This window comes from Adelges cooleyi, unplaced genomic scaffold (genome assembly GCF_023614345.1).
Source record: "Adelges cooleyi isolate 19-005CV unplaced genomic scaffold, UGA_ACOO_1.1 ACOO_flye_CR_arks_rails_tigmint_CR_PRNA_28, whole genome shotgun sequence".
In the NCBI taxonomy this organism is placed as follows: Eukaryota; Metazoa; Arthropoda; class Insecta; order Hemiptera; family Adelgidae; genus Adelges; species Adelges cooleyi.
In genome coordinates this window covers 200,986-228,604 of record NW_026095948.1, presented here as the reverse complement: position 1 = coordinate 228,604, position 27,619 = coordinate 200,986, and the positions used below count along the sequence as shown (strand labels likewise).

At 40.0% G+C, this 27,619-nt stretch overlaps 4 protein-coding genes and 2 long non-coding RNA genes across 6 annotated transcripts; 4 read left to right on the top strand and 2 right to left on the bottom strand.

Annotated features, from left to right (window-relative positions):
• Window positions 1-5,382: 5,382 nt before the first annotated feature.
• On the top strand, window positions 5,383-6,019 carry LOC126837676 (uncharacterized). Its single transcript, XR_007685603.1, has 3 exons — window positions 5,383-5,504; window positions 5,560-5,885; window positions 5,957-6,019. It is a non-coding gene; the product is annotated as an uncharacterized LOC126837676 (long non-coding RNA).
• A 1,287-nt stretch (window positions 6,020-7,306) lies between these two features.
• LOC126837678 (uncharacterized) lies at window positions 7,307-7,726 on the top strand. Its single transcript, XR_007685605.1, has 4 exons — window positions 7,307-7,388; window positions 7,451-7,495; window positions 7,577-7,627; window positions 7,688-7,726. It is a non-coding gene; the product is annotated as an uncharacterized LOC126837678 (long non-coding RNA).
• Window positions 7,727-8,145: 419 nt separating this feature from the next.
• LOC126837684 (uncharacterized) lies at window positions 8,146-12,425 on the top strand. Its single transcript, XM_050571632.1, has 6 exons — window positions 8,146-8,236; window positions 8,617-8,694; window positions 8,772-10,371; window positions 10,431-11,285; window positions 11,373-11,930; window positions 11,993-12,425. Exons 1-6 carry the CDS (start codon window positions 8,146-8,148, stop codon window positions 12,423-12,425), a joined length of 3,615 nt encoding a protein of 1,204 aa, XP_050427589.1.
• Window positions 12,426-17,698: 5,273 nt separating this feature from the next.
• On the top strand, window positions 17,699-18,892 carry LOC126837683 (uncharacterized). The gene has a single exon (XM_050571630.1). It carries the CDS (start codon window positions 17,699-17,701, stop codon window positions 18,890-18,892), a length of 1,194 nt encoding a protein of 397 aa, XP_050427587.1.
• Window positions 18,893-19,050: 158 nt separating this feature from the next.
• LOC126837682 (mitotic apparatus protein p62-like) lies at window positions 19,051-19,926 on the bottom strand. Its single transcript, XM_050571629.1, has 4 exons — window positions 19,804-19,926; window positions 19,655-19,727; window positions 19,318-19,580; window positions 19,051-19,068 (listed from the first exon to the last, which is right to left on the bottom strand). The coding sequence occupies exons 1-4, from the start codon at window positions 19,924-19,926 to the stop codon at window positions 19,051-19,053; spliced, it is 477 nt and encodes a 158-aa protein (XP_050427586.1).
• A 69-nt stretch (window positions 19,927-19,995) lies between these two features.
• On the bottom strand, window positions 19,996-20,976 carry LOC126837675 (uncharacterized). The gene is made up of 2 exons (XM_050571627.1): window positions 20,267-20,976; window positions 19,996-20,209 (listed from the first exon to the last, which is right to left on the bottom strand). The coding sequence occupies exons 1-2, from the start codon at window positions 20,830-20,832 to the stop codon at window positions 20,059-20,061; spliced, it is 717 nt and encodes a 238-aa protein (XP_050427584.1). The 5' UTR covers window positions 20,833-20,976; the 3' UTR covers window positions 19,996-20,058.
• Window positions 20,977-27,619: the final 6,643 nt, after the last annotated feature.

The following is a 27,619-nucleotide window of genomic DNA, read 5'->3' as shown; positions in this document are numbered from 1 at the left end:
GTGATTTATTATTATGAAAAATAAATTCAAAATTTTACTTATACTCATTAGATTATTCATATTATACAAATATATTTTTAATATATTTGTTATTAAATTTTTATTCGATGATCTGATTTTAATGACTGATACAACTTTTTTTTTCGATAGATTATAATAGCAGTTTTAAAATAAATAATTTGCCTTTATAATAATATTTAAGTAGACAATTGTAATAGACATAATATCTTTTATATGAAAGGTAACAAATAAAATGTTATTTAGAATACATTGATAGTAGAAAAATCTTAGAAGAAAAGGTTGAAACACAATTATGATAAACAAAGATGAACATTTTACAATATACACATATTAGTTAGCATACGAATTTTCAGGATTTGACACGGATCTTGGATACAGCAGTTTTTTTTTGTACATTTCATTGTCGATATCGGGGGTTAGTTTTTAGCTAAAAAAAGTAAAGTTTTGAGTTTATTTTTTAAGAAAATTATAATATATAATACTAAAAATATTTTATCCATATGGACAAGCATTTTATTTTAACAATGCCTCATTATTGTTACATTTGTACATCAAATGTTTTTTATGTACCTAGACAATAGATATGATTATGCATAACATGGTCGTTATTATCACTCGTTGTTATTAGTAAGTAAGCATATGAATTTTCAGAATGTGATACGGATCATGCGGTTTGTTGGTAAATTTATCTGTCGTTAGCGTCGGTTAGTTATTTTCTAAAATAAATTTATTTGTTAAAAAATTGTGTAAAAAATCGTTTATTTTAAATTATATTACACATGAATTTTAATTAAAATTAAGTTAGGCTCCTTTATAAATTACTATGTACAAGATATTTTCCTTTCAAATACAATTTTAGGATTTACTAATACTCATTATTTTAATTTTGAAATAATTGTCGTTTTAAAGTATTAAACTATCATGTGTAAAATAATCGTTTATAACAAGTTTTAAGTATAATAATTCAACATTTTCAGCTATATTGAAAACAATTTTAAAACTTAAAGTATGTTTGTAAATCTCAAAAACTTATACTATCAACCACTTTTTTAGCCTATATAAGTTTCATACAATCTCAAAAACTCACCTGGTGTTGGTGGTGGTGGTGGTGGAGGTGGTGGTGGTGGTGCTGTTTGTCTTGATTGTTCTACAATGAATTCCTTAACTACAAAATAAAAATAAATTTCTTAAATATACATTTTTCTTTATCCTAGTGCAGCATACCTAAACTGTATATATTTATTTTGATCCCAAACCATATAATTTTCTTTTAGCCACATGTAATATTCTTAAAATAATATTATCCCAAACTGGATATGCAAAATTATACAATATGTTCATGGACATGCCAAACGTATTCTTATTTTCGACAACATATAGCATTTGTAGCATTTTATACACATTTTAAGTTTTATTAAAAATAATTTAAAAACTACTAGTACGTTTGTAAATTTGTAAAGCTTATAAACTGATATTATCAATTAACTTACGTCTATTACGCCCCTCATCATCTGAAATATTGAAAAAAAAAATGACTTAAATATTTATTTTTTATCCTTGTGTATAAACTATCGTGCATAAATTATATTCATGTTTCACGTTTAAGTAATTTATGTAAAAAAATGTATGACTGGATAAACAAAATTATATAATATTGCTAATGATTATATAACTTTATATCCGAATGTAAACTTTTTTTTAGAGAAACACGAAAAAAAATTGTATTTCTTTATTTATTAACAGTACTTAACAAAAATATTTTAAAATATTCCATTTACACTTGAAACATAAAAGATAGATTTGTAAAATATAAATAACTTTTTGAGTATATAATCTAGTTTTGAATTTATTTTTCTAAAAAAATCATCAGATGTCATATTAAAAATGATTTATTTATATTATGGAAAAGCATTTTATTTTAACATAACCTCATTATTGTTACATTTGTATACTAAACGGTTTTTATATACTTACATTTTGACATAGATATGATAATGCATAACAAGGTTGTTATAATTAGAATTACGCTTTTAAAATTAATATTCCTAAATAGTATCATAAATATGTATTTTTAAAATGCTAAATGAAATAAAGTTTTTAGGAATAAAATTAAAGTAAACCACCAAGAAGGGTTAATATTTGTAGCATTTTATACACATTTTAAGTTTTATTAAAAATAATTTAAACTCTGCTAGTAAATTTGTAAAGCCCATTAACTGATATTATCCAAATTCTTACGTTCATCTCCCGAGTCACCTGAAATATTAAAAAAAAAAATTACTTTTTTTATACTTGTGTATAAATTATGTATATATTTTTTAATCCAAAAGCGTTTAGTTTCATTCAGCCATACATATATATGTATATATGTTCCACGTATAAGTTATATAAAATAATTTTAATACTGAATAAACAAAGCTATATAATATTTTGCTAATAATCTAACAATATAGGTTAGCAAATGTCTATATATATTTTTTTAAAAATAGGTTAAGTCATTTTAAAACTGCTATTATACTTTATCGAACTATTAAAAATAATATTAAGATATAAATTATGTAAGTCATTGAAATACGATTAAAAAATAAAAATACAGCTATTTAATAATAAACTTACTTCCATCAACACCTAAAACATGAAAAATAGATTTGTAGAACATAAATTAATTAATAACGATAAAAAGTTAATTTAATTGTAAAAAAAAAACTTGTTTTTAATTACAAAACAGTTGAAGTATTTTTTTTTTACATTTGTATACTAACTGTTTTTTATGTACCTGTAAACGTTGCCATAACAATGAAAAATGCGGATATTGCAAACAAAATAATCATTTTTAAATTCATTTTTATTAAGAAACAATACTCTAATATTATCTTAAAATACATAAATTTTGAAATGCTAAATCAAATATGTACTTTTGGATTTTAAGTTAAAGTCAAGCACCAAAAATGCTGAATACTAAACTAGAGCAACAGTACAATTGCTTGCATTATATACTGAGATATGTGCTGCATAAAACTAATTGACTCATATGGCGGGGAAGGAAGTGTACATTGTTGTTGTGTTTATTATTAGTTCATCATTTTTAATGTACTATTATTGTGTATTTAGTATGTGTTCATATTTTGCTAAAATGTGTGGCCAAAAAATTACATTTTGTGTTCTATTGTTACAAATAAATAACGTAAAAAAACTACAAAAATATGGTTTTTGGTTCTCGAACCTGGTTTAATACAGCTAAACTATACCTTTTTTTTAGCAACTTATTTATTTAAGTGTTCCATCAAAATGAATAACATATTATGAGTCATTTTAAGTTTTTCACACTAGTGGTGTAAAATGTATAGGTATTTTAAGTAATATAAAGGACTAGTTATATTTGAAGACTAGCCAATGGCCGAAATAAATCAATTTTTGATATTGCAGTGTTTTTTTAACATATCGTTTAATAATGCAAGTCTGTCTTTACTAGTCATTATGCACTAGGGTTTCATATACATTTTTAAACGTTTTAAGCACGGCATTTTATTTGTTTAAGTTTAATATCGATACACTAAACACTCCATCTTAGCCTATACATTACCGCAACTTTTTAAGATTAACAATTTTACAAATTTTGAATACATCATGCAATAATGCTGTGGACAAATAATTAGATCAGTTCTAAATACCGATTACCATTAACCCTTTTTATCCATTACATTTTTTTGGCACAGTTTAAGAATCTAATGTATGAAATCTAATTGTGAAGATAGATCTAGAGCAATGGCAACACTGTTATTTCACCGCCATATTTGATATTAATTAATTATATTTATTTTTTAGACATCTTTAAGAATTTAAAAAAAATTGTAGCTATTTGAAAAAAAAATAGATCGATCTTGTTTATAATTGCAATTATATATTAGTAAAGTCAATGTTCTATAAAAGAAGAAAATAAATGGTTCAAACATTGGAGTTTTACTCACAAACCCCTTATTCAGTATAATATTATGACGTTTTAAACGTCGCTAATCAAACAATTTAATTTCAGATTTAGCTGTAAAAATTAAAATAAATAATTTGGATTTTTACTTTTAAAGGACACACGGGAAGAAGGGTAGTAGTTCATGTACGAACATCATTTTAGAGTATAGCAAAAAAAAAGTTTGTGAATTCCTTCCCTCTTTCAGAAGAACCAAAAAAATCACATTAAGTGCTATTTTACCAAAAAAAGTAATTATTTAAACAGGTGTTTCTTGGCTTTAGTGGTTCACCCCGAAGGGATCCCCTATGACCGCAGACCGACTAGTAGCACTGGGTGCTAATTGCGGACCGGGGAAAGTGTGTCTCAAGAAGAAGTGACCTGCTAGAAGGCCACTTATCGGAGGGCTCTACATCAATTTAGTCGTCTTTTACGACATGTGTGAGGCTCTTGGTAGAATTCTTTCCCCCCTGACCACAGGGTTAACCGCGGCCAGCAGGCTACGATCAACCCTTAACTGAGTAGCTCAGCGAGTTCCTCTGCTTTGTCGATAGTCTACCTCACTGAGTATCGCTCGGTAGGGCTGGTGTTTGCACCGTCCACTCAGTTTGTGCACGAGTAGTATGTTTTGGCCGTACCGGCTCCTGTTATCAGGCTCCTGTTATCAGGCTCCTGTTATCAGGCTCCTGTTATCAGGATCGTGATAACAGGAGCCTGATAACAGGATTGTGATAACAGGGCGTTATAGCAAGGCGTGATAACAGGATTGTGATAACAGGGCGTTATAGCAAGGCGTGATAACAGGGCGTGATAACAGGATTGTGATAACAGGGCGTTTTAGCAAGGCGTGATAACAGGGCGTGATAACAGGATTGTGATAACAGGGCGTTATAGCAAGGCGTGATAACAGGGCGTTATAACAGGGTCGTGATAACAGGGCGTTATAGCAAGGCGTGATAACAGGGCGTTATAACAGGGTCGTGATAACAGGGTGTGATAGCAAGGCGTGATAGCAGGGCGTGATAGCAGGGCGTGATAACAGGGCGTTATAGCAAGGCGTGATAACAGGGCGTTATAACAGGGTCGTGATAACAGGGTGTGATAGCAAGGCGTGATATCAGGGCGTGATAGCAGGGCGTGATAGCAAGGCGTGATAACAGGGCGTGATAACAGAGTCGTGATAACAGGATTCAATACGACCATATCACGATTCTGTTATCACAATCCTGTTTTCACTACTGGTATCACAATCCTGTTATCACTACTGGTATCACACACACACACACACACACACACACACACACACACAGTTTTCACTACTGGTATCACAATCCTGTTATCACTACTGGTATCACACACACACACACACACACACACACACACACACACACATGGTGGGGACGGGCGAACATCAGCATATAAGGAAGGGTGCACCACCCAACATTTAACAGTTACCAGTTATCACTGCAAGACAGTCGGTGAACAATCATTTGTGCACATACACACACGTACGGTCAAGGTAAGTCCGAGCCAGAGCTTAGATGTATTAAGTCAAACAATATTGTCATTTACAGATGAGTCAAATCACCAAAGATTTCCTAAACGACCGCAGCGAGTTCGTGTTGGAATCGAGGAGACGTCACATTACGGAGATTCAACCCTTCGTCCCATACAGAGTGATACGGTTCGAAACGGTCGTTACAAAGCACGATGCGCGTACGCCCGCCGTAGAATTACGCTTGGGCGATAATCCACAACCCATACGCGTATACTTGCCAACCAGATTCAGAATGACCGACGAAGAACTACAGAAGCCGATAGATTCTAATCTAACAATGATCTACAAGGGAAAGAAGAACGGGTCCAACGTCCACGATGTCGTATTTTTATAATATTATGGGTAAGTGCAATAGTCAGTTAGCAGAAAAAAAAATTAAATAACTAATTGCTGGTGTCTGTTGTACTCTACAGATAATGACGGACCGTTCGACGACTGACCTGCAGTACAACACACGCGCAAATATATAAGTAGCAGTAGGAGTAAATGTGATTAATGTCAATAAAAAAAAAAAAAAAAAAAAAAAAAAAAATGTATGTTTAGCTATTAATACCTAAATAAATATATATATATCAAGTAAACGAAATATGATCTTATTATTATTATTATTACGATTTGAATGATATTGTACTAATAAAATAAATATTATTATTAACGAACACACACACACACACACACACACACACACACACACACACACACACACACACACACATCAAGTAATTTATATCATATTAGGATTATTATGTTATGTGTGTATTACTACTATGATTATTATATATAAATAATAGTATTATTATTATATTTAATTTTATTGGAATAAATAATATATACAAATAATATATATATATATATAATATTATGGGTAAGTGCAATAGTCAGTTAGCAGAAAAAAAATTAAATAACTAATTAAATAACACACACACACACACACACACACACACACACACACACACACACACACACACACACATCATGTAATTTATATCATATTAGGATTATTATATAAATAATAGTATTATTATATTTAATTTTATTGGAATAAATAATATATACAAATAATATATATATATATATATATATATATATATATAACACATCATGTAATTTATGAATTCACGCCGTTGGCAATTCGTGCCACGTCCACGTGGAATGGAGGCTCACAGGCGTGTCTGAAATTTGTGCGTCAAGGTCGACGTGCGGCAACCACAGTGTTTTTTTTCTCGGTTTACTCGTGGAGGAGCCGGCCGGTACCTGACCGCGGTTGCCGCCGCCGCCGCCGTCGCACCGAAAAATAATATATACAAATAATATATATATATATATATGCGCTTGCGCGTACATGTTGCAGAAATGGATAACGAGTCTTCGACTGGATTTATTTTAATGGTCCCGTGGCGTCGAAGACTCGTTATCCATTTCTGCAACATGTACGCGCAAGCGCATATATATATATATATATATATATATATATATGCGCTTAGATGTACGTTGTGAACCAGGTGACGACGGTGGCGGCGGCGGCGGAGGCGGTGGTGTCTCGGGTGATGGGGACACCGTCCACGGAGTAGTTGGTGGCGGTGTGCAATTGCTGCAACACCTGTCCGGCGAATGCGCTATAAATACGGGCGCTATATATATTGTCTTTCAATAACCGGAAAGTTCATCTTAATACGCACGTTTTCAAACCTAACACACACACACACACACACACACACACACACACACACACACACACACACACACACACAGTGAAAATGAATCAGTCTTGGGTTGTATGTAAGTACACGTTTGCTAACCGAAAGAATATGCTACGACATCAAAGACAGTTCAACCATTACTTAGGTATAAATGAATATGGAAATATGATTAAATAGATTAATATCACCCTGACACGTTATTTACAGTTGGACCGGATCAACCCGGATCAACTCAGCAATCCCCCAACGAAGGTAAGGAAAAAAAATAGATCAGTATTAATTTTAGATATATGATAGAACAATAATAATAAGAAAAGTGAAATATCATTACAGCGACCGCGCCTCAACACACTGATCATCGTCAAGACCATGTTGATGATGAAGGTAATTAAAAAAGAAATATAATAGTATAGGATGATTCTATTTGTTGTTATTTAATTACAGTATGGATAGACTTGACTACAGAAGAAGAAAATAGGGAAGCAGACAATTTTAGTAACATCGGGGAAACAGGTAAACAAAAAAAATAATGATTTAAGGTAACTAATATACATTCATTCAACTCGGCTAACACGGTCACAATATATATATGTATCAGAAAGAGTACCGGCTGCAATGAATTCGGTCAACTACAGCAGTGTCTGCGACGACCACAATTACAGCAGTGTCTGTCTGTCGGTAAAAAGAATATTAATAATAATAATAATATACAAAACAATAACAGGGTTGATCAATTTAGAATATATCGACGTCTGGCCTTCGTCTCCGTCACACCACACAGGAACCGCCGCCGACACATCGATAAGAACTGGTGGTGCCATGACAATGACCGGTATAATCAATTACACTAATTAAAATAACGCGTGCGGATAAGTACTAATAAATGGAAACATATAGGTCAAATGGACGCTACCGATGTGCCGAGTAGAATCACAACAACGGCTGCTACAGACGGCCGCAATACCGATAATATGCAAATACAAAGTCCGAACCGTAAGAATACAACCAATACAATTAATAATATGATTATACGTAAATGATAAATTAATTTAAAATAAGTAGTAAAATGATAATTTAGTTATGAATTAATTTAAAATAAATTTTTTTACATGGTATTTATGTTAATGTTGGAATTTAAAATAAATTAACAAACCGTGATATACACATAGTTTCGGAACGCGTTACATTTTTTTTCTCGACTATATTCATGTGGGCAGTATTTTTTTTTTTTTGATTTGCTGTGTGTGTGTGTGTGTGTGTGTGTGTGTGTGTGTGTGTGTGTGTGTGTGTGTGTGTGTGTGTGTGTGTGTGACAATATATATATATATATATTTATAAGGAAATAACAGTGTACTGTAATTTAATATTCATAGCGCTCGACAACGACGATGACGGCGTCGGCGATGACGGCGTTAGCGAGGGTGATGACACGATGACCACGGGTCGGACAAGTATGATAAAGAACCGAATGGGAAAAGAGAATAATAATAATAATATTAATAACGGTGTGTATTTGCTTTACGAACAGCTCGATTCGGCGATGCTTTCGACGGCCGAATTTCAAATTTCAAAATCGATTGTCGAAATACGACCGCCGACATTAATGAGTTCTTGGTCCGATCGGAAGCTAAGGTGTTGAAGGTGTGGGATAAACAGCTCGTTCGGTACGTAGCGCTGAAAGTGAGTCTGGGTTTGTACGCGGTGTACGAAAAACAGAAGCAGCCGGCTGCTGGCGGCGCCGACGTGTATGACACATGTGTGCACGATCACGCGGCCGGTCCGGTCATACTGACACAGGGACAGGATCAGCACACAGTGTATACACAGCTTGCTGATATTATTCGTACGAGCGCCGACGAATTTGAACGTGGCGATTCGGGGTGGGCGTTTCGCGAGAACGTATACCTCGAAACGTCTACGTACAAGTATAATCCGCTCAGGGCATCGTGCACAATTACTCTGCCTACCTCGCTGTTGCGGAAGAGCGCCGTCCTGAACATCGCGAACACCGATGATGCATGTTTTTTTTGGGCGATCGTGGCGCACATCCACCCTGCACCGGCAGGTGTTGATCCCACGCGTACTACGAGCTATCCCCCCTACAACCGTATACTCCAAACCCGCGGGATCTCGATGCCGGTGGCGTTAAAGTCCATCCCAAAATTCGAAACCGACAACGAGATCAGCGTTAACGTGTACGCTTGGGAGGATAACAAGATCGTAGGGCCGCTTTACTATACGACCGAAAAGCGAGTGCGCCACGTGAACCTGATGTACGTCACATCGGTTAACCGCACCGACGGCCATTATGTGTTGATAACCGACTTGGCGCGCGCCGTGGGGAAACAATTGTCTAGGCGCGGACACAGAGCGTTTCTGTGTGACGGTTGTCTCCTCACGTTTAGGAACCAAGCGGCGATGGATCAACACGAATGCCGGCGGTGTCGCGTTGTTCTCCCATCGGACGATAAAAATATCGTCGAGTTCATCAATTGGAAAAACATCGTTCCCGTTCCATTCTGTATTTACGCAGACACCGAAGCTATCCTCAAACCGATCGCTCCGCCCCCGAATGCCGGTGGGACCTACGACATCGCGGAGCACGTAGCGTGTAGTTTCGCTTACTTTGTCAAGTGCGATTTCGATTCGTCACTTGACAAGTTTGAACTCTACCGGGGCGCGGATTGCATGTCGGTGTTTGTGGAACGGTTGGAACGGGACGTGAAGGCCATAGCTCGACGGTATTTTTCCCCGGTGGATATGACCCCCCTTACCCCCGCGCAGCAGGCAGTGCACGATGCGGCGACCGTGTGCTACGTCTGCCGCGAACCGTTGACACCGGTCGACAAGGTGCGGGACCATTGTCACCTGAGCGGACGATACAGAGGCCCGGCTCACAGCGCGTGTAACTTAAAACTGCGAGTACCGAACTACGTACCGATCGTGCTCCACAATTTTTCGGGTTACGATAGTCATTTTCTCACCACCGCCCTCGCCGACGACACCAATCAAATCCAAGTCATCGCCAAGACCAAAGAAAAGTACATTTCGTTGTCTAAGTTTCTGCGGTTGGACGACGAAACCGGCGGGAGTCACACAATCGTCATGCGGTTCATCGATTCATACCGGTAAGACTGATAAAAACAAAGCAGTAATTTTGGTCTACAATAACGGTATTTCTGGACAGGTTTCTGCCCTCGTCGCTGGACGAAGCCGCGCGGTCGCTGACCGACGTCCAGCTGGTGAACACCAAAACCCGGTTTCCGGACGATGGTCAGTTCCGGTTAATGAAAACGAAGGGGTATTTCCCGTACGAATACGTAACGAGCGCAGAGGTGCTTGAGGAAACGTCGTTACCTCCACTCGACGCTTTCCGGAGTCAGTTGACGTTGTCCACCATCACGGACGAACAATACCGCCACGCGCAGACCGTGTGGTCAACGTTTAACTGTCAAACACTAGGCCAGTATAGTGACGTATACATGTGCGGCGACGTGTACTTACTGGCCGACGTGTTTGAAACGTTCCGGAAGTTTATCCTCGAGCACTACAGACTCGATCCAGCTGCGTATCTGACGACCCCTTCGTTAGCCTGGGATGCGATGAAGCTAATGACAGGGGTCAAAATAGAGCTCATGACGGAGCACGATCAGGTGCAATACGTCATGAAAAACATCCGTGGAGGGTTGGTCCAATGCAATCAACATTATGCAAAGGCCAACAATAAGTATATGGAGGACTTTGACCCGACGGAAGAGCCATCGTACATCATGCAGTTAGACGAAAATAACCTTTACGGATGTGCGATGAGCCTCCCCCTTCCGATTGGTGAGTTCCATTTCTTAACCCCCGCGGAGCTCACCACTTTTGACCCCCTCACCGTTTCGGACGATGCGGAATTCGGCTATTTTGTGGAGGTAGACCTCGAATATCCGCACGCCGTCCACGACCGCCTAGCAGATTTACCGTTCTTTCCGGAGAACATGGTTCCACCCGGAGGCAAACAGCCAAAGCTCATAGCCAACCTGATCAATAAAGAGAAGTAAGAACAACGGGGAAAATGAGTGTGTGTGTGTGTGTGTGTGGGCAATGGGAATATTTATCGATTTTTTTTTTTTTTTTGTTTCAGATACGTCACTCATTACAGGTGCTTACAGCAAGGCGTTGCCAACGGGGTGGTTCTCCGGAGAATCCATAGCGCACTTCGGTTTCGGCAGCGTGCTTGGATCCGTCCGTTCATCGAAACGAACACGAGATTGCGCGCTGCGACCAGGACGAAGTTCGAGGGCAACTTGCCAAAACTGATGTCGAATTCGGTTTACGGCAAGGCGCTCGAGAACCCTGAAAAACGAACCAAAGTGCACATTGTCACGCGCTGGAGAAACGTCAAGCAGAGACTAGGAGCCGGTGTTTTGATAGCTAAACCCACGTTCGACAGCGTGGCGATCTTTACCCCGTCCATGGCGGCCGTGCAGATGACCAAATCGGTTATCAAGTACGACCGGCCGTCATACGCGGGTTTCGCCGTGCTGGAGCTGTCAAAATACATTCTGTACGACTTCCATTACGGGTACATGGTACCCAAATATGGCTCTAAAGCGCGTGTCATCTATGGAGACACGGACAGTCTGTTTTATTGGGTTGAAACCGACGATTTTTATGCTGACATGAAGGCTGATATCGACAAGTATGCACGGACCGCTTTGCCGGTCGTTCACACAAACTAATGGGTTTATTTTTTTTATCCAGGTACGATACCAGCAACTTCAGTCCGGACAACCCATACGGAATGCCTTTGGTCAACAAAATGCTTTTATGGAAGATGAAGGACGATGCTGGTGGTAACATCGTCCTATTATTCATCGGCCTTCGGAGCAAGTCGTACTGCTCCGATTCGGTCGAACCGTCGATGAATAAAAAAAAGCTGAAAGGCATTCAACGCGCGGTCGTGGAAAAGACGATCACCCCCCAGGACTACTACGACTGTCTCGTTATCCCGAACCACAAGGTAATGAGACAGACGTGTACGTTTCGGTCGAAACGTCATAGGCTGACCACCGAAATGTGCACGAAACTAGCGATGGTGTACAAAGACGACAAACGGTACCAAATACCCAATTCGTTTTTGACACTCCCCTGGGGTCATTATCGCATCCCAGACGATGAACCGGACAGTGACTAACCGGTAGCGGTGACGATGGATTTGACAGTGTAAAATAACCCAAGACTGACTCTTTTTGTATTTTATTTTTTATTTTTTTATTTTGTAAATAATGTATAGTAATAATACAAATTAAACCAAGACTTCTTTTTTTTTTTTTTAAATAATTTCCCTTTAGCGATAATAATATCAGGTAATACTATTTGCTAGTACAAAATATACATTGTTAAGTGTGTGTGTGTGTGTGTGTGTGTGTGTGTGTGGACAGGAAAACATCAGGTTTGGACATGCGTGCACAGTGCCGCGGAATAAATTACAAACCGATGAAAGTATGAGTTATTTATTCAACATATAGCCAGATGAATACAAATTTACATATTCGTACAACAAATATATATATATATATATAATTATTGCATAAAACATAATAGAATAATAATAATAATAATAATAATAAGTTTGGTACAATATTTGCCGTTACCGTCCAATGTTTTCATCCATCCAAACGCGGAGGGCTAAACATTGCGCCTTCGCACAGGTTTTGTTTTGAGCGCGGTCCGAGTGAAATGGACATACGTGTTGTTGTTGTTGGAGCATCCGGCACTTGGGACAGCCGTAAGCTTCCAGGTCGATGACCGTGCACTTCGGTAGATAGCGTTGTAGGAGGTTCCGCTTTTGAATGCCTTTGACGTACACAGCAGTGTAGCGGCTGTTAACGGCGCCTAGGACGCGCGCCAGCTCCGAATACGGTATGTGACCGTCTGTATAGCGGATACCGTGAAAGTGTGTTTGCAACCAAACGTTTACTTTAGTGCTTTGCGGTGACAGCCGAAAGGTAGGCGGATGTTGAACCAACCAATGCATCACGTGTGTAGCTCTTTGCGCGTCAGCTATGCATATTTCTTTGATGACCATGTGAAGGTCCGAGTCGACCACGCACTGAACGTCAATAACCGCTGAAAGCATATTGTCAAACTGAGCTATCGGTTCGTTTGATCCAAGCATTATACTTGACGGGTAACCCGACGTATTTCACGAACTGCTTGTCCCCCTTCCTCCGGACAATTTTTTCTATTAAATACGTGTTGGGATAACGCGTCCGGTTCATCTCTTGCGCGTAGAACGTTCCGTTAACCGGCGCGCCGCTCTTATCGCGCACTGTATAAACTGTAGGCGCTGTCCGTCGTACCCCGGACACGGTGAAAATTTCGTTTGACCAACTTTGCGCATAACCCTTATCAAATACCGTTTTATGTTTGCTCAGGCGTACGGCATCGCCCACGGCGAATTTAGGTTTGCCGCCTGCCGCCGCCGCCGGTTTCGGCAACCGGTAGAAAACAACACTCCCGGGCTCGCGGGACGCGTCGTTCGGCGTCATTCGGATGGACGTGTGCACGGTTGTGTTGTAAGCGGCGACTAGATCATTAACGAGCAGCACCCATTCGTGGTTGCCGTGCGCTGTAAACGCTTTCCACATCTTTTCTTTAAGCGTTCTGTTCCAGCGTTCGCAAACGCTCGCCTTCAGCGGCGTGTACGTTTGATAATGGTGTATATTATACTGCTCGTACACGCGTCGTGCGTCTTTATTGATAAATTCCAGACCACGATCCGTGTGCAGGTGACGACATCGTCTGTCGCTGGACTTGATTATGTGTTCGAGGGCAGCGGCCACGGTCGGACCAGATTTATTTTTCAACGGTACGGCCCAGCCGTACTTGGTGTACACGTCTATAACTGTCAGGAGGAACGTGTGATTTTTATTTTTTTTTACTTTGGAAAACTTTTTCATGTCTACGAGGTCGGCTTGCCATAAATCGTCTTTGCCGTCGGTGCGCACGACCCGTCTGGCAAACCGCCGGATAGCCGGTCTGTGTAGTTCGGTTGCGATGTGCTCGCGAACGGTCATCATCGTCAGCGGATCACACCTATTTCCCTGAGTTCCTCCTCGCACGCGATAATTTCGTTGTGCACGGCGGTATTGCCCGCGGCTTGCGCGGCTCTGAGCAAAGCGAGGCGGTCGACTATTTCGTTGGCGTCGTCCCAGTAAACATATTCTTTGTCCTTCCCCGTAACCGTCAACCGCGTAATCCCGTCACCCGTCTTGGCCGCGGCGCGAACTGCGGTCAGGTCGCGTCCGTTCTCGTTGAACAACTGTTTGATAATGTACTTATACTTGTATCCGCGGTTCGTTTTCGGTCTACCGGACGATAGCAAATGACATCCTGTGTGAATGAGAAAATTGCGATACGTGGTCAGATCGTTTTCGGTGATGAATTGCATGCGGGGTACCGAGCTGCACACCAATTCTTGGAGTCCTTTCGTGAAGGGTATTTCGGATAACGTGCCCACTTTTATACGGTTTTTGTTGAACTGTACTGCTTTATCACCCATCACCCATGTTCCGTCTGGTTGTAGATGAATGCCGTACGACGGATTGGTTTCGGTAATACGGAATTCTTCTGCTTTTTCTTTTTCTTCTTCTTCTTCTTCAGACTCATCTTTCCGGGCGCCTCGTGCTTGCGTCCGCTGCGCCGACAACTCGGCTGTTAATTTTGTCAACGGTTCAACGATCGGCGCCGCGTGGGTTCGCACGTATTCGGTCGTCACGGCCAATCCGTGCCGCAGCTCGTCTAGTTTGCGTTTTATGCTTTTCTTAGCACGTATAATTGCTTCCGTCGTAGCCGGCGATTCCATGGTTACATTTTACTGAACGGGCGCGATGCCGTCGCGCCTTTTTATATACACGTCGAAACCCATTCGATAACGTCCGTCGTTTAGATCGAAGTCCTTGACAATTGTTAAAAACGAGTACCGGTCGGTGTTCCAACACTGCGAGCACATGGATTTAAAGTCAGCGAACGTCATATCAGATTGACAGTGTTCCTGGTAAACGTGCCGAACGTTAGTCTCGTCCTGTTTGTACAAAACTATCATCGACGCGTTGTCCCGGATCCCGTGCTTCGGCGCTTTGACATACGTTTGCGTCAGGTAAAAGCTATCGATCCCGTTGTGCCGTCCGCGACAAAAGTATTCGGCGATGTTTCTTTGTTTTTCAAATGCGACATCGTCAAAAACAAACACCGAATTAGTCTGTACTTGTTCGGGTGGGGGCACATGATCCCCGTCGGTGTACACGTGCATTTGCGCGCCGTCAACGCCCTCCATCACCTTCTTTAACATTATATATTTTGGCTGATCAGGTGTCTTCGTGTACAGGTATATGTGTTCGAAGCGCAGCCCGTTTTCGTCTGTCAAAAGGTTTACCATCGCCGTTGTCTTGCCGACGTTACTGGGCCCCGCGATAATACATCTGATTGAGGAGGGTAGGAGGGGACCGTGACGGCTGTGGTGGTCGTCAGCAGCGGCTGGGTCGTCGTCGTCGAGCCGCAGAACGGTTAATTTGTGTTCTTGCGGTTCGAAAAACATTATAAAGGTGGTGTCGCAGACCAATGCCGTGTCCAAACGTAAACGGTGCGTCGTCGTCGAAGGTTCTCAGCGAACAAGATCGGTCGGGTTATCGTCACTGCGGTTATAAGCTCACTACTGTAATGCCCCGTGTCAACCGACGTAAACGGAAGGGACGGCGGTCTGCACCGAAAATCGGAGGCGGGCTGCGCTTCGGCAGTCTCGTAGCTGCCGCTCGTGCTGCGATGCGCAAAGCGAAACCGCTAACCGTCGATGCGGCAGCGCGGAAGGCGTTATCCGCCGTCAACCAGGTCCGTCGGAAAGCCAGGGGAAAACCGGTTCTCCGACCGCGCACGTTGGCCGTGCCGAAAATCGGCGGTGCGTTCGCGCTTGTGCCTTTTCTCTCAGCCCTGTCAGCGATCGGCTCACTGCTCGGCGGTGCGTCCGGAATCGTGCGTGCGGTTAACGACATCCGCAATAACAAAAACGCGAAAGCCCCGGTAAAAATCGGAAGTGGCTATTTGATGCACCGCAAGCGAAACGGATCCGGATTCTACCTCAAACCGTACCAGCCAAAAAACTGATAACCACGCTGCCCAGATCGCGGGCGCTGAGCGACGTGGATATTATAAATTACGCGACAAAGTTGGGCATATCTCATTTCCGCGGTGTGTTTATGCGCGACACGTTACCGGCTGCGCCCTTGCGGTTTGAGTGCGGCGTCGTTAATCTTGACGTCTCTACCGGAAGTGGTACACACTGGTGCTGTTACCACAAGCGCAACGATACCGTCTTGTTTTTCGATCCGTTCGGTAACCTCCCGCCGCCGCTAGAACTTCAGCGTTATTTCAGCGGTTGTCTCGTCCAATATACCTACGACCGTGTGCAACGATTCGCAACATCCGTTTGCGGTCAGCTATGTCTCAAGTTTCTGTACGCTCAATGTCGTCCGCGCACCGCTCGTTCACGTTAACCTTTCAAGGTACCGCGAGCGAGCTGGTCAGCACGTTTTTCCCCCCTATCCCGTTGCGGACCGGCGCGGAGATCGCGTTGCTCGACGTCATAGTGTGCAATTCCCGTCCCAACGTCGACGCGTCTAACAACACTTTGCGCGTGCGACGGTTGCCAGGTGTTCAAAAACGCGGTGCCAACATCGATATGTACGATGACACTGTCGCCACCGGTACCGGTTCAGTGCAGATCAAATCGGACGCGCCGTCGCCGTTACCAGACGATGCCTATGACGACGTCGTGATACCCGTCGGGTCGTACGAGGTGTCCGCTTTGGCTCGCGTGCTCAAGTCACTAGTCGAAAACCTAAATCCCGATTACCGGTTCGCGCTTCATCCCAACGTCAACACGTTTGAATCGGAACTCCTGTGTAATCGCGACATCAGCTTCGCGGCCCCCAACAGCGTCGGCCCTCTATTGGGGTTTGAGCGGGTCGAGCTGCCGGCGAACACTTTGCACCGATCCGGTCGTCTGATCACCATCGATCCGCTTACGTGTATAAGAATCACATGCAACGTCGCGGCAGGTGCATTCGTCAACGGCGTTCGTAGTCGCGCGATCTATGACTTTTTCCCATCCGTCCCGCCCGGGTTTCAGATCGCAGAATCACCGCGTAATCTGATTTATTATCCAATAGCGACGGATCGTCTCGACCGCGTGCGGGTCACGATTACCGATCAGAACTCGAAGCTGGTCGACTTCCGCGGTGAACCAATCACAGTACGTTTACACGTGCGCGATGGGGTTGGTGTTTAAAAGCGTCCGCACGCGTCCGGTTCGGTACATTCAGCCGTCGACACGTTCCCGGTTAACACGGCAGAGCTTGCAAACGTTATCGGCGCTCGGCTACAAACTCGCCGCGAATCAAACCACCGTCAATGGACGTCGACGTTTTGGACATCACTCGGCGAGTCGAATTCGACGATTGCATCACTAAATACGAGTTTCACACTTATCAACCGTTCTCCAGCAACAGTCTAACGAACAACGATGAGATCCGCATCGCGATTCAACACCAGGACCTCTACACACTCCCTAGCGAATCACTGCTATGTCTGCAGGGATCCGTTGTCGTCACCCCGGCCACTGACACATCCGACGTGACCATCGTCACCAACGGATTGATGTTTTTGTTCGACGAGATTCGCTATGAGCTGAATTCAGTCGAAATCGATCGGGTGAGACAACCCGGCGTTGCTAGCACGCTCAAGGGGTACGTAACGATGCAGAAAACGGTACACGGTCGGTACGCGAACGCTGGTTGGTCGGCGAACACAACAAAAGAGTTTGATGTCGTTATACCGCTCAGGTTGATATTGGGATTTTGTGAAGATCACAGAAAACTCATAATTAACGCGCGACAAGAACTCGTTTTGCACCGTGCGAGCACCGACAGTGATGCTCTTACAACGAACGCGGCCGCCGCAAGCGTTGTGTTGGATCACGTTACGTGGAGAGTGCCGCACGTCAATGTAAACGATTCTGTTAGATTGCAGTTGCTCAAAGCGTTGGACGCGAAAAAACCGTTATCCATCGCTTTCCGTAGCTGGGAGCTATTCTCTTATCCGTCGCTCCCCCGGTCGAACAAACATTCCTGGGCGGTTAAGACGAGCACGCACACGGAAAAGCCGCGATACGTGATAGTAGCCTTGCAGACCGATCGGAAAAATAAACTCGCGACGAACTCCAGTCAGTTCGACGGATGCGGGTTGACCACGTTGAAAGTATATCTCAACTCTGAATCGTATCCGTACGATACGTTAAAAATCGATTATGCCGGTGATAAATTTTCGTTTTTGTACAACATGTATGCGAGTTTTCAAGAATCGTATTACGGCGTTCCGGTCGGAGAACCGTTGTTCACCGCAGCAGAGTTTAAGTCGACATCCCCCATCGTCGTTGTTGATTGTTCGAAACAGAATGATTTTGTTAAGAACGCACCGATTGACTTACGTATAGATTTTGAAACGGCTAGCAACGTGGCTGACAACACCGCTGCTTATTGTTTAATCGTACACGATAAAATTTTTGAATATAACGCTTTGACTAGCGAAGTGCACAAAATTTTGTAATACCAATTGATATAACAATACCTGTTTTTTTTTTTTTTTTTGTATATATATATTTTTTTAAATTTAATATTCCTTTATGATTGTAAATATTTTTTAAAAATAAATAATCATTGCGTTAAAAATTTTTTTTTTTTCCCTTTCCTTTCCTTTCTTCGCTCTCAGTTATCAATCTTTTTCTTTTAACCATTGATTGGACGGGTAACATACAAAATGAATACACAGTTTTTTTTTTTTTAGGTACATTACACATATTTATTTATTTCTATCGTTCGTCAAGATGATATATATATATATATATATATATATATATATATATATATATATATATATATATAGTATAACAAACACACATAATATTAATCATATAAAAACAGAATTCGTTGTTACATTTTTTTATTTTTTTTATTTATGTGCCCGCGAAGCACAGGTCCGTCCGCCCGCCGTTTAATGATGCTGCTGCTGCTGCTGCTGCTGCTAGCGTCGTCATTTTCTTCTTCTTCTTCTTCTTCTCCCTCATAATCGTCATCGTCGTCGTCGTAGTCAGTGTTGTCGTCGTCATCGGCACTACTACTACTATTACTACTTTCAGTCTCTTCGACTGTGCTCTCCGCGTCGCTGTCGGGTAGTTCCATCACACTTGACGTGGACGACGATCTGCTCTCCTCCTCCTCCGAAGACATCGTTAGATCTGGTGATAATGTAATTGGTCAATTTAGTTTTATACACTCACACACACACACACACCAAGGTCGATGTACTTACCCACTACGTCGGTTAACGAGAACACCCTTTCTATTCGCAGCTGTATTCGCCTCACAGCTTCCGCGTCTACCACCTGTTTCACATTTTTTTTTTTTACTATACACTCCTTATATATATATAATTATTCCCTTAATATAAAATCGACTTACGCTCATCGGTAGTAACTCTGGCAACCCGTTGTCATCATCATCGTCGTCGACGTTATGCACCCAATTGGTACTAAACGGTGGCGGCGAATTTGGCGGCGATAGTGGTGAATATCTGTAGGGCATTTTGATTTGGTTGTATGCGTGAATGTGATTAAATGGTTTAGCGTGTTCGTTTATATATGGTGTGTGTGGTTATTTCGTCCCTTCATTTTCTTTGTGTTATCATTGTACGCGGTCTAACGGGAAATAACCTTATCAGGTTTCGACCGTCATGTCATCCACACTATCGCACGGCGGTGGTGGTGGTGGTGGTGGTGGTGGTGGTGGTGAAGCAATGCTCCCACCGTCTGACTTGGTTACTGGTGTAGTACTCGTCTTCTCCTCCTCCTCCTCCACCACGTCGTTCCTGTTATAATTACTATGTACTAAAATATAATCAATAGGTTTTTTTTATTTTACTTACTTATCTGTGTAACCGTCAAGTAACTCTGCTAAATTCCATTGTGAGTTAGGCATCATCATCATCGTATTAACATTTTCTCCCCATATTTCGTCGCACAGCCGTTTGTATTCTATGACCGCGATTTCTTTGTAATAACTTGGTTCTCGCGGTGGTAATCCGTGTACAGGATGATTCATCATTGCGGTGTACACCTCATCGACCGACATTGTTGCGTATCGATTTATCACCTCCACCGTCATCGCATTCTTCATCGTGCCGTATTGCTCCGTCAGGGCTGTACATATTTTCGCGTTATCATCAAGTGCCCGTACGATTGCTTCGCGATTCCACTCCAACGTTAACAAATTTTCTTCGGTCAGCGTAAGGCGGGTGTGCGCGTCGTTGATGATCAGGTATGACTTTGAAAAACATCTGGTTTTTTTAATGATAATACCGTCCGGCGGTTGTACGTGGAACGCCGCGCGTTGATTGCTGCCCACGAACCGCGTGAGATCATTAATACCCGTTACCAGTCCGACGATTTGATTTAAGCTCAAGTTCATAAATCCGTTGGAACACACAATCATCGCTGCCGGAGCATATCCCGTCTCCGTCCACGCGCATCCTATGTGTAAGAATTTTCTCTCCTTAAAACTTATCGTTATCACTTTGACCGCCAAGAGTTTCGTTTTTGGCTCTTCGCACGTCCGCTTACGTCTGCTGCTGCTGCTGCTCATGCGTATACCTTTCCCCTTTCCGGCCATTGTCGCTGTGGCAGTTCACTACTGTGTCCGTCGAGCGTTGACGCTATACTAGCGCGGTTCCGTCACCGTGTTCACCCGTCCCCACCATGTGTGTGTGTGTGTGTGTGTGTGTGTGTGTGTGATACCAGTAGTGATAACAGGATTGTGATACCAGTAGTGAAAACAGGATTGTGATAACAGAATCGTGATATGGTCGTATCGAATCCTGTTATCACGACTCTGTTATCACGCCCTGCTATCACGCCCTGTTATCACGCCTTGCTATCACGCCCTGCTATCACGCCCTGCTATCACGCCTTGCTATCACACCCTGTTATCACGACCCTGTTATAACGCCCTGTTATCACGCCTTGCTATCACGCCCTGCTATCACGCCTTGCTATCACACCCTGTTATCACGACCCTGTTATAACGCCCTGTTATCACGCCTTGCTATAACGCCCTGTTATCACAATCCTGTTATCACGCCCTGTTATCACGCCTTGCTATAACGCCCTGTTATCACAATCCTGTTATCACGCCTTGCTATAACGCCCTGTTATCACAATCCTGTCATCAGGCTCCTGTTATCACGATCCTGATAACAGGAGCCTGATAACAGGAGCCTGATAACAGGAGCCGGTACGGCCAAAACATACTACTTGCACGCGCACAATTTCGCGCAAATAAGTGACCGTGGGTCTTCCACCAGAGTGGGCTCTTGAGTTCACCCGTACCTCGGCTATAACCCGTAGGATATAGCCGGCAGGATTACTCCTGTTTCGTGACGCAGTAGGCTCGTGCCTTGACGGTTCGCGATTTCTTGCAATCCGGGGGAGGTACGCGACCAGGAATCGGCTCGTCACCTACCTGGTGTTCAGTACCTCTCACCCATTTCGCTTCAGGTAGAGCGCTCGTTTGCAAAACTTCTCAAATACCGTGTATAAGGCTCTGGTGGATACAAGTGTAGATGGGTCGCACGGCCAAAGGTGACCGTGCCGGTGCACCTCGAGTTGGAGCATGGCTCGATGCTCGTCATGTATTCGACACTGAAACAAGACGTGCTCACCTGTCTTTTCTGGATGGCCACACTCACAATCGGGACTGTCCACCAAGTAAAAAGAATACAATTTTGCATTGAAATCCCAATGACACAGTATAAACTGGTTAGTATAGTGCGAGCTCCAGATCGGTGTAGCCAATCTTCTGCTCACCGAAGGAAAGAATTTGTAAGTCCATCTGCCTTTTATCGATATGTCCCATTTATGCTGCCACGATCGCATTTGTCGGTCCCATTGTTCCCTCAATTCTTTGGATCTTCAGTCTGGCTCTAGTCTATTCTATATCTCTATACCATCCTAATTTCTCTATGGTTTTAAGTGGGTTGTGAATGCCCATCAGTTATAAGTGGGCTGTGAATGTCTATCAGTTCTAAGTGGGTTGTGAATGCCCATTGGTTAAAAGATTGCTGTGAATGCCCTTATTACTACTACTCTCGTGTCGTCTCAACCGCGGCTCGATATACCACGAGGAGGTCGAGAGGCATATATGCAGATAGCCCCGGTAACGCATCAGTTGACGCCGTTTTATATGCACCAGTGATTCCAAGCAATAGCCTTCTTTCCATACCAGCGCTCTGCACAAGTTTGTTTGTTAGGTCAAAAATGTAAACATTTCACCCCTTTCCTATTTCAAAAACGAAATCTTTTAAACTTAAAATTACGGTGAGCTATAAATTCAGTCATATTTTTAAAACCTTTACTTTAGCCCGACTTATTTCTCATCCCCCTAGGGGGTGGGCAAGTTTTTTTTATTATTTTGGCATTTTAGCCGTAATTTCGGAATCTTTAAATTGAAAATTTGTCAGTTGCTAGAACTCATATGTATCCATAACTTACTAAACAAAGAAAAAATTCAGGACTACAGTTTTTCTTTAATTACCGGAAAACTGTGTTTTTTCCACATTTCGTATTTTTTTAACAAATACACCTAAACTTACCCCACCATGCTCTGTCCCCATTATGCCCGGACCACACTGTACTGGCTTTTTAAATTAATAATCATTATTGATATTCGAACAATTCCCATCACTTATATAGTTTTATCTAATAATGGACAAAATATCAATTTTAATTAATTTTAAAGTACAACTGGGAGATGTTTTATTTTAGATGCTTTGGTTTTTTTGGGCTACACTACTGTGATTAGTGACTGCAGCACAGAATATAATACCTGGGTGCTACTAATTTTAAATCACTGTTTGAGGAAATACATATATTTTCCTAAATCAGTAAATATTCTATTTGTAATTGTTTGTTTATTTTTTTAGGATGTTTAAGAAAAAGTGGTAGTATTATGTTCACTATTTATAATAAGTATTAAATGCAAATTTAATTTAACTGTTGTAACATCTGGGTTCTAAAATGCGAGAAAATAAATGGTATAAACATATGTAAAATCATTTATCGTGTAAATTGTAATTCATTATTGTATTATTGTTTTTTTTATCAAAACCAAGCTGATTTTACAGCGACTGTTGTAATGTAAACAAATAGTAAGTTCCTATAAGTATCACAAACTGTGAATTTTATAAGAATTTTCGTATTGTACAAAACAACTTGTATGGTTTTATTTATTTATTTATTTTATTGAAAACGAGGTGTTTTTCTTAACATATTTTGTTTTGCAGTGGTTTTTGTATTTATATGTTTGACCTTTTTTATTTCTTGCGCAGTAACATCTTGATATTACAATACTTATACATATATAAATATATATATTATTTTTAAAGATTTGAATACTCGAACAGTTGTAGAATAGTATACATATTGAATTAGATTGTAATTCCTACTTTTATCGATGTAGAAGAATGTTAATATATTTATTTTGTTGGGCTAGATCGGTCCAGCGCAGCCTAATAAAATAAATATAATAACTTTTCAACTTTTACATGATAAAACGCATGTACTCCCTACAAAAGTTATGCGCAGGGCCTGACAATATACCTTACATATTTATTCAAAACTTTGGACCAAAGCCCTAAAATTAATGTTAAAAATATTCAATAGAATCTTTATCGAAGGCTCTTGGCCAACCACTTGGAAAAATGGTACTATTATACCTATTATCAAACAGGAAAAAGATAAATTTAAACCAGAAGGATATAGACCAATAACTCTATTGAACACCATGTGTAAGATATTGGAAAAATATTTTAACCATAGACTAACATGGTTCCTAGAAATATACAACTACCTAGCCAAACAACAAAGTGATTTCAGAAAAAATAGAAGCACAATTGACAATCTCTTTCAAATTAAACATGAAGTAAATCAGACCTTCGAAAACAAGCAAATCATGGGACTAGTGAATTTGGACATTTCCAAGGCTTACGACTCAACATGGAGAAATAACATATTAATTAAACTCAATAAAATTTTATCCAAAGGCAAAACACTCAATATTATAACCGACTTTTTAAAAGACCGCACATTCCAAGTAAAAGCAAATAGCCAGATGTCCGACGAATTTTCTCAAGAAAATGGAGTACCCCAAGGCTCAGCCCTGTCAGTAACGTTATTTCTGTTAGCCATAAACGACATAACCCAATGCTGTTCCCTACCCGTAAAATGCAACCTTTTCGCAGACGATTTTAACTACTCATGTCGAAGCAGTAATATTAACTCTGTACAAAAATTCCTTCAGATAACCACCAACAATTTAGAAGAATGGGCCGGAATGACAGGTTTTAACTTCTCTCCAAAAAAATCAAACTGCATAGTATTCACAAAAAAAAGAAAGATAGGCAAACTTCATATCACTCTCGACGGCATGCCAATTCCCAATAAAAAATCGGTTAAAATCCTTGGCCTTTTCTTTGATCACCGTCTCACGTGGGCATCCCATATACAATACCTAAAGACCTCAACCAACAACGCTCTAAACTTACTCAAAATACTATCCCACACAGCTTGGGGAGGTGATTCCGAAACACTAATCAAAATCCACAGATCTACTATACAGTCCAGACTAAACTATGGATCCATTATGTTCAAATCTGCAACATACTCTATCCTAAAAGCAATTGATACTATCAACAACAGCGGACTAAGACTAGTTATAGGTGCTTTCCGCAGTAGCCAGAAATTTGTGGGACCCAGATTCAGTATAAATTTATAGAAATCCTTCTTAAAGGTTGGCTTTAATTTTGTTTTGACGCAGAGTGATTATCACCCTTCCCCTCGTTCCAGGATTTTTTGATTTTAAATGGTTATTCCATTATACAACTCACATTTAAACATGTATTTAGTATTTTTGTTTTGTTGACAAACAGAATACCTTTCAAAAAACAACTTGTTTTCAGTAAACCACGAATCATATAATATGGTACTTTTTTATGTAGATTTTCCGCGTAGGCACACTATAGTAACTTTAATCTAAAAAAATGTGATGTAAAACTATGGACAATTTGTTTTTTTTCAATATGGCTACTAGTAAAGGTAAATCAGGACCATTCTAAATGGTATTTGTCATATTGTAAATAATATATTTATATATATAATAAAACAAGACTTGCCAAAATACCACTTGTTCTTCGTAAAAAAAAAAAAAATTATAAAAATTGTATTCGTACTAGCATTTATAAAGGCGCATTGTATAAGCAATTTTTTACTAAAACCTTAAACTAAAACACATTAAGCTAAAATGTGTTTATTAGAAAAGGAGAATCTATTTTGATATTTAATTTTTTTCTACAATTTTTATATCGTATGCGGTATGTAGGATCTATTTTTGTACAAAAACCTGCGTTTCTACTTCAAACGTAGTGTCACTAAGAATACCTTGATTTAAGTTTTAAAAAAACATTTGAAGCCTTCATAACATTTTTAAGGCATCGATCGTGGCATAATTTTGTTTTTGTTAATAATTATTTAAGTTTAAAAAAAGCTAACAAAAAACAACTCAATATTTTCTAATGTAAAAAAACAGTACAATGGGGTCGGGGTAAAGTGGGAACGAAGAGTTCACAAGTACACAAACGTCCTATTTTACCTTTACAAGTAGTCATATGTAACAAATACAAAATTACCATAGTTTTCAATTACATTTTTGAGGATTTAAGTTGCTAAAAGTGCCTACGCGCAATATCTACATAAAAAATACCATATTATATGATTTGTTGTTTTTTGAAACGTATTCTGTTTTGTTAACAAAACCAAATTGATAAATACATGTAAATATGAGTTATAAAATAAAATAACCAATTAAAATCAATAAATTCTGGGACGAGGGAAGGGTGATGATAATCAATCTGCTCAAGATTAAAATTATTACCTATATTTTAAAGAACTACCTTATTGTCTAATTTTTAGTCATTAAGATTCTAAATACGCTCACAAAAGTTATATACAGAGCTTTTGAATCGCCGGACAAATTTCTTCGAGTAACATAATATTATCTCTATAGATCACACTTCATCATGCCGCTGATGTGATATTTTCATAGAGATAGTTTATAAATCAGATCTCATCTAAAAATGATTTTAAGTCATTTTTGATCTTGTTAGGACAAAAATGTAAACATTTCACCGTTTCCCTATTTAAAAATCGAATAAATGTACATACGATAAAAATGTACATTTTTAAGCAGGATATCTATAACTACGACATGTGTTATGGTTAGTCACAATTGTTTATATTTTATGAATTTAAACAATAAAAAACGGGTCTATGCCATTTTTGGTTTTGTAGACGTTATTTTAAGACGTCATAGTTGAAAATATCGTGCGCGTGTATTGTTCAAATATTATGTGTTTTCATATTAAACTAGAAATATATGTAGGATACTCAAGTAGAAATACATAAGTATGAAAAAAAAACAGATATGTGTAACGCTATGATGACTTAAGCTCAACTAATTTTGATAATGCAAAATAAAACTCAATTAAAAACATGTCTATATAAAATAATATTGTTCCTGGACCGAGCTGTTTATATAGTCCCAAAAGACATAAGTTAGCTTCAACATGTTCTTAATAGATTTGTTTTTACAAGCTCCAACCTCAAGTATTTAGTTTGGCCTTTTATGTACTTAAATGTTTGAACCATTTATTTTCTTCTTTTATAGAACATTGACTTTACTAATATATAATTGCAATTATAAACAAGATCGATCTAGTTTTTTTCAAATGGCTACAATTTTTTTTAAATTCTTAAAGATATCTAAAAAATAAATTAAATTTATTAATATCAAATACGGCGGTGAAATAACAGTGTTGCCATTGCACTAGATCTATCTTCACAATTCGATTTTATACATTAGATTCTAAAACTGTGCCAAAAAATGTAATGGGTAAAAAGGGTTAATGGTATTTTCTGGGTTAGAGTCTGTGTACATCGGTATTTAGAACTGGTCTAATTATTTTTCCACAGCATTATTGCATGATGTATTCAAAATTTGTAAAATTGTTAATCTTAAAAAGTTGTGGTAATGTATAGGCTAAGATGGAGTGTTTGGTGTATCGATATCAAACTAAAACAAATAAAATGCCGGGCTTAAAACGTTTAAAAATGTATATGAAACCCTAGTGCATAATGACTAGTAAAGACAGACTTGCATTATTAAACGACAT

Coding starts and splice junctions, on each gene's coding strand:
- LOC126837675 (XM_050571627.1), bottom strand. CDS start 20,832: ATGATTGTGTGTTCCAACGGATTTATGAACTTGAGCTTAAATCAAATC. Junction 20,210..20,266: donor CTTGACGGTTACACAGATAA/GTAAGTAAAATA, acceptor TAATTATAACAG/GAACGACGTGGTGGAGGAGG.
- LOC126837684 (XM_050571632.1), top strand. CDS start 8,146: ATGGACGCTACCGATGTGCCGAGTAGAATCACAACAACGGCTGCTACA. Junction 10,372..10,430: donor CGGTTCATCGATTCATACCG/GTAAGACTGATA, acceptor ATTTCTGGACAG/GTTTCTGCCCTCGTCGCTGG. Junction 11,286..11,372: donor AACCTGATCAATAAAGAGAA/GTAAGAACAACG, acceptor TTTTTGTTTCAG/ATACGTCACTCATTACAGGT.
- LOC126837682 (XM_050571629.1), bottom strand. CDS start 19,926: ATGCCCTACAGATATTCACCACTATCGCCGCCAAATTCGCCGCCACCG. Junction 19,728..19,803: donor CAGAGTTACTACCGATGAGC/GTAAGTCGATTT, acceptor AATGTGAAACAG/GTGGTAGACGCGGAAGCTGT. Junction 19,581..19,654: donor CTCGTTAACCGACGTAGTGG/GTAAGTACATCG, acceptor CATTATCACCAG/ATCTAACGATGTCTTCGGAG.
- LOC126837683 (XM_050571630.1), top strand. CDS start 17,699: ATGGACGTCGACGTTTTGGACATCACTCGGCGAGTCGAATTCGACGAT.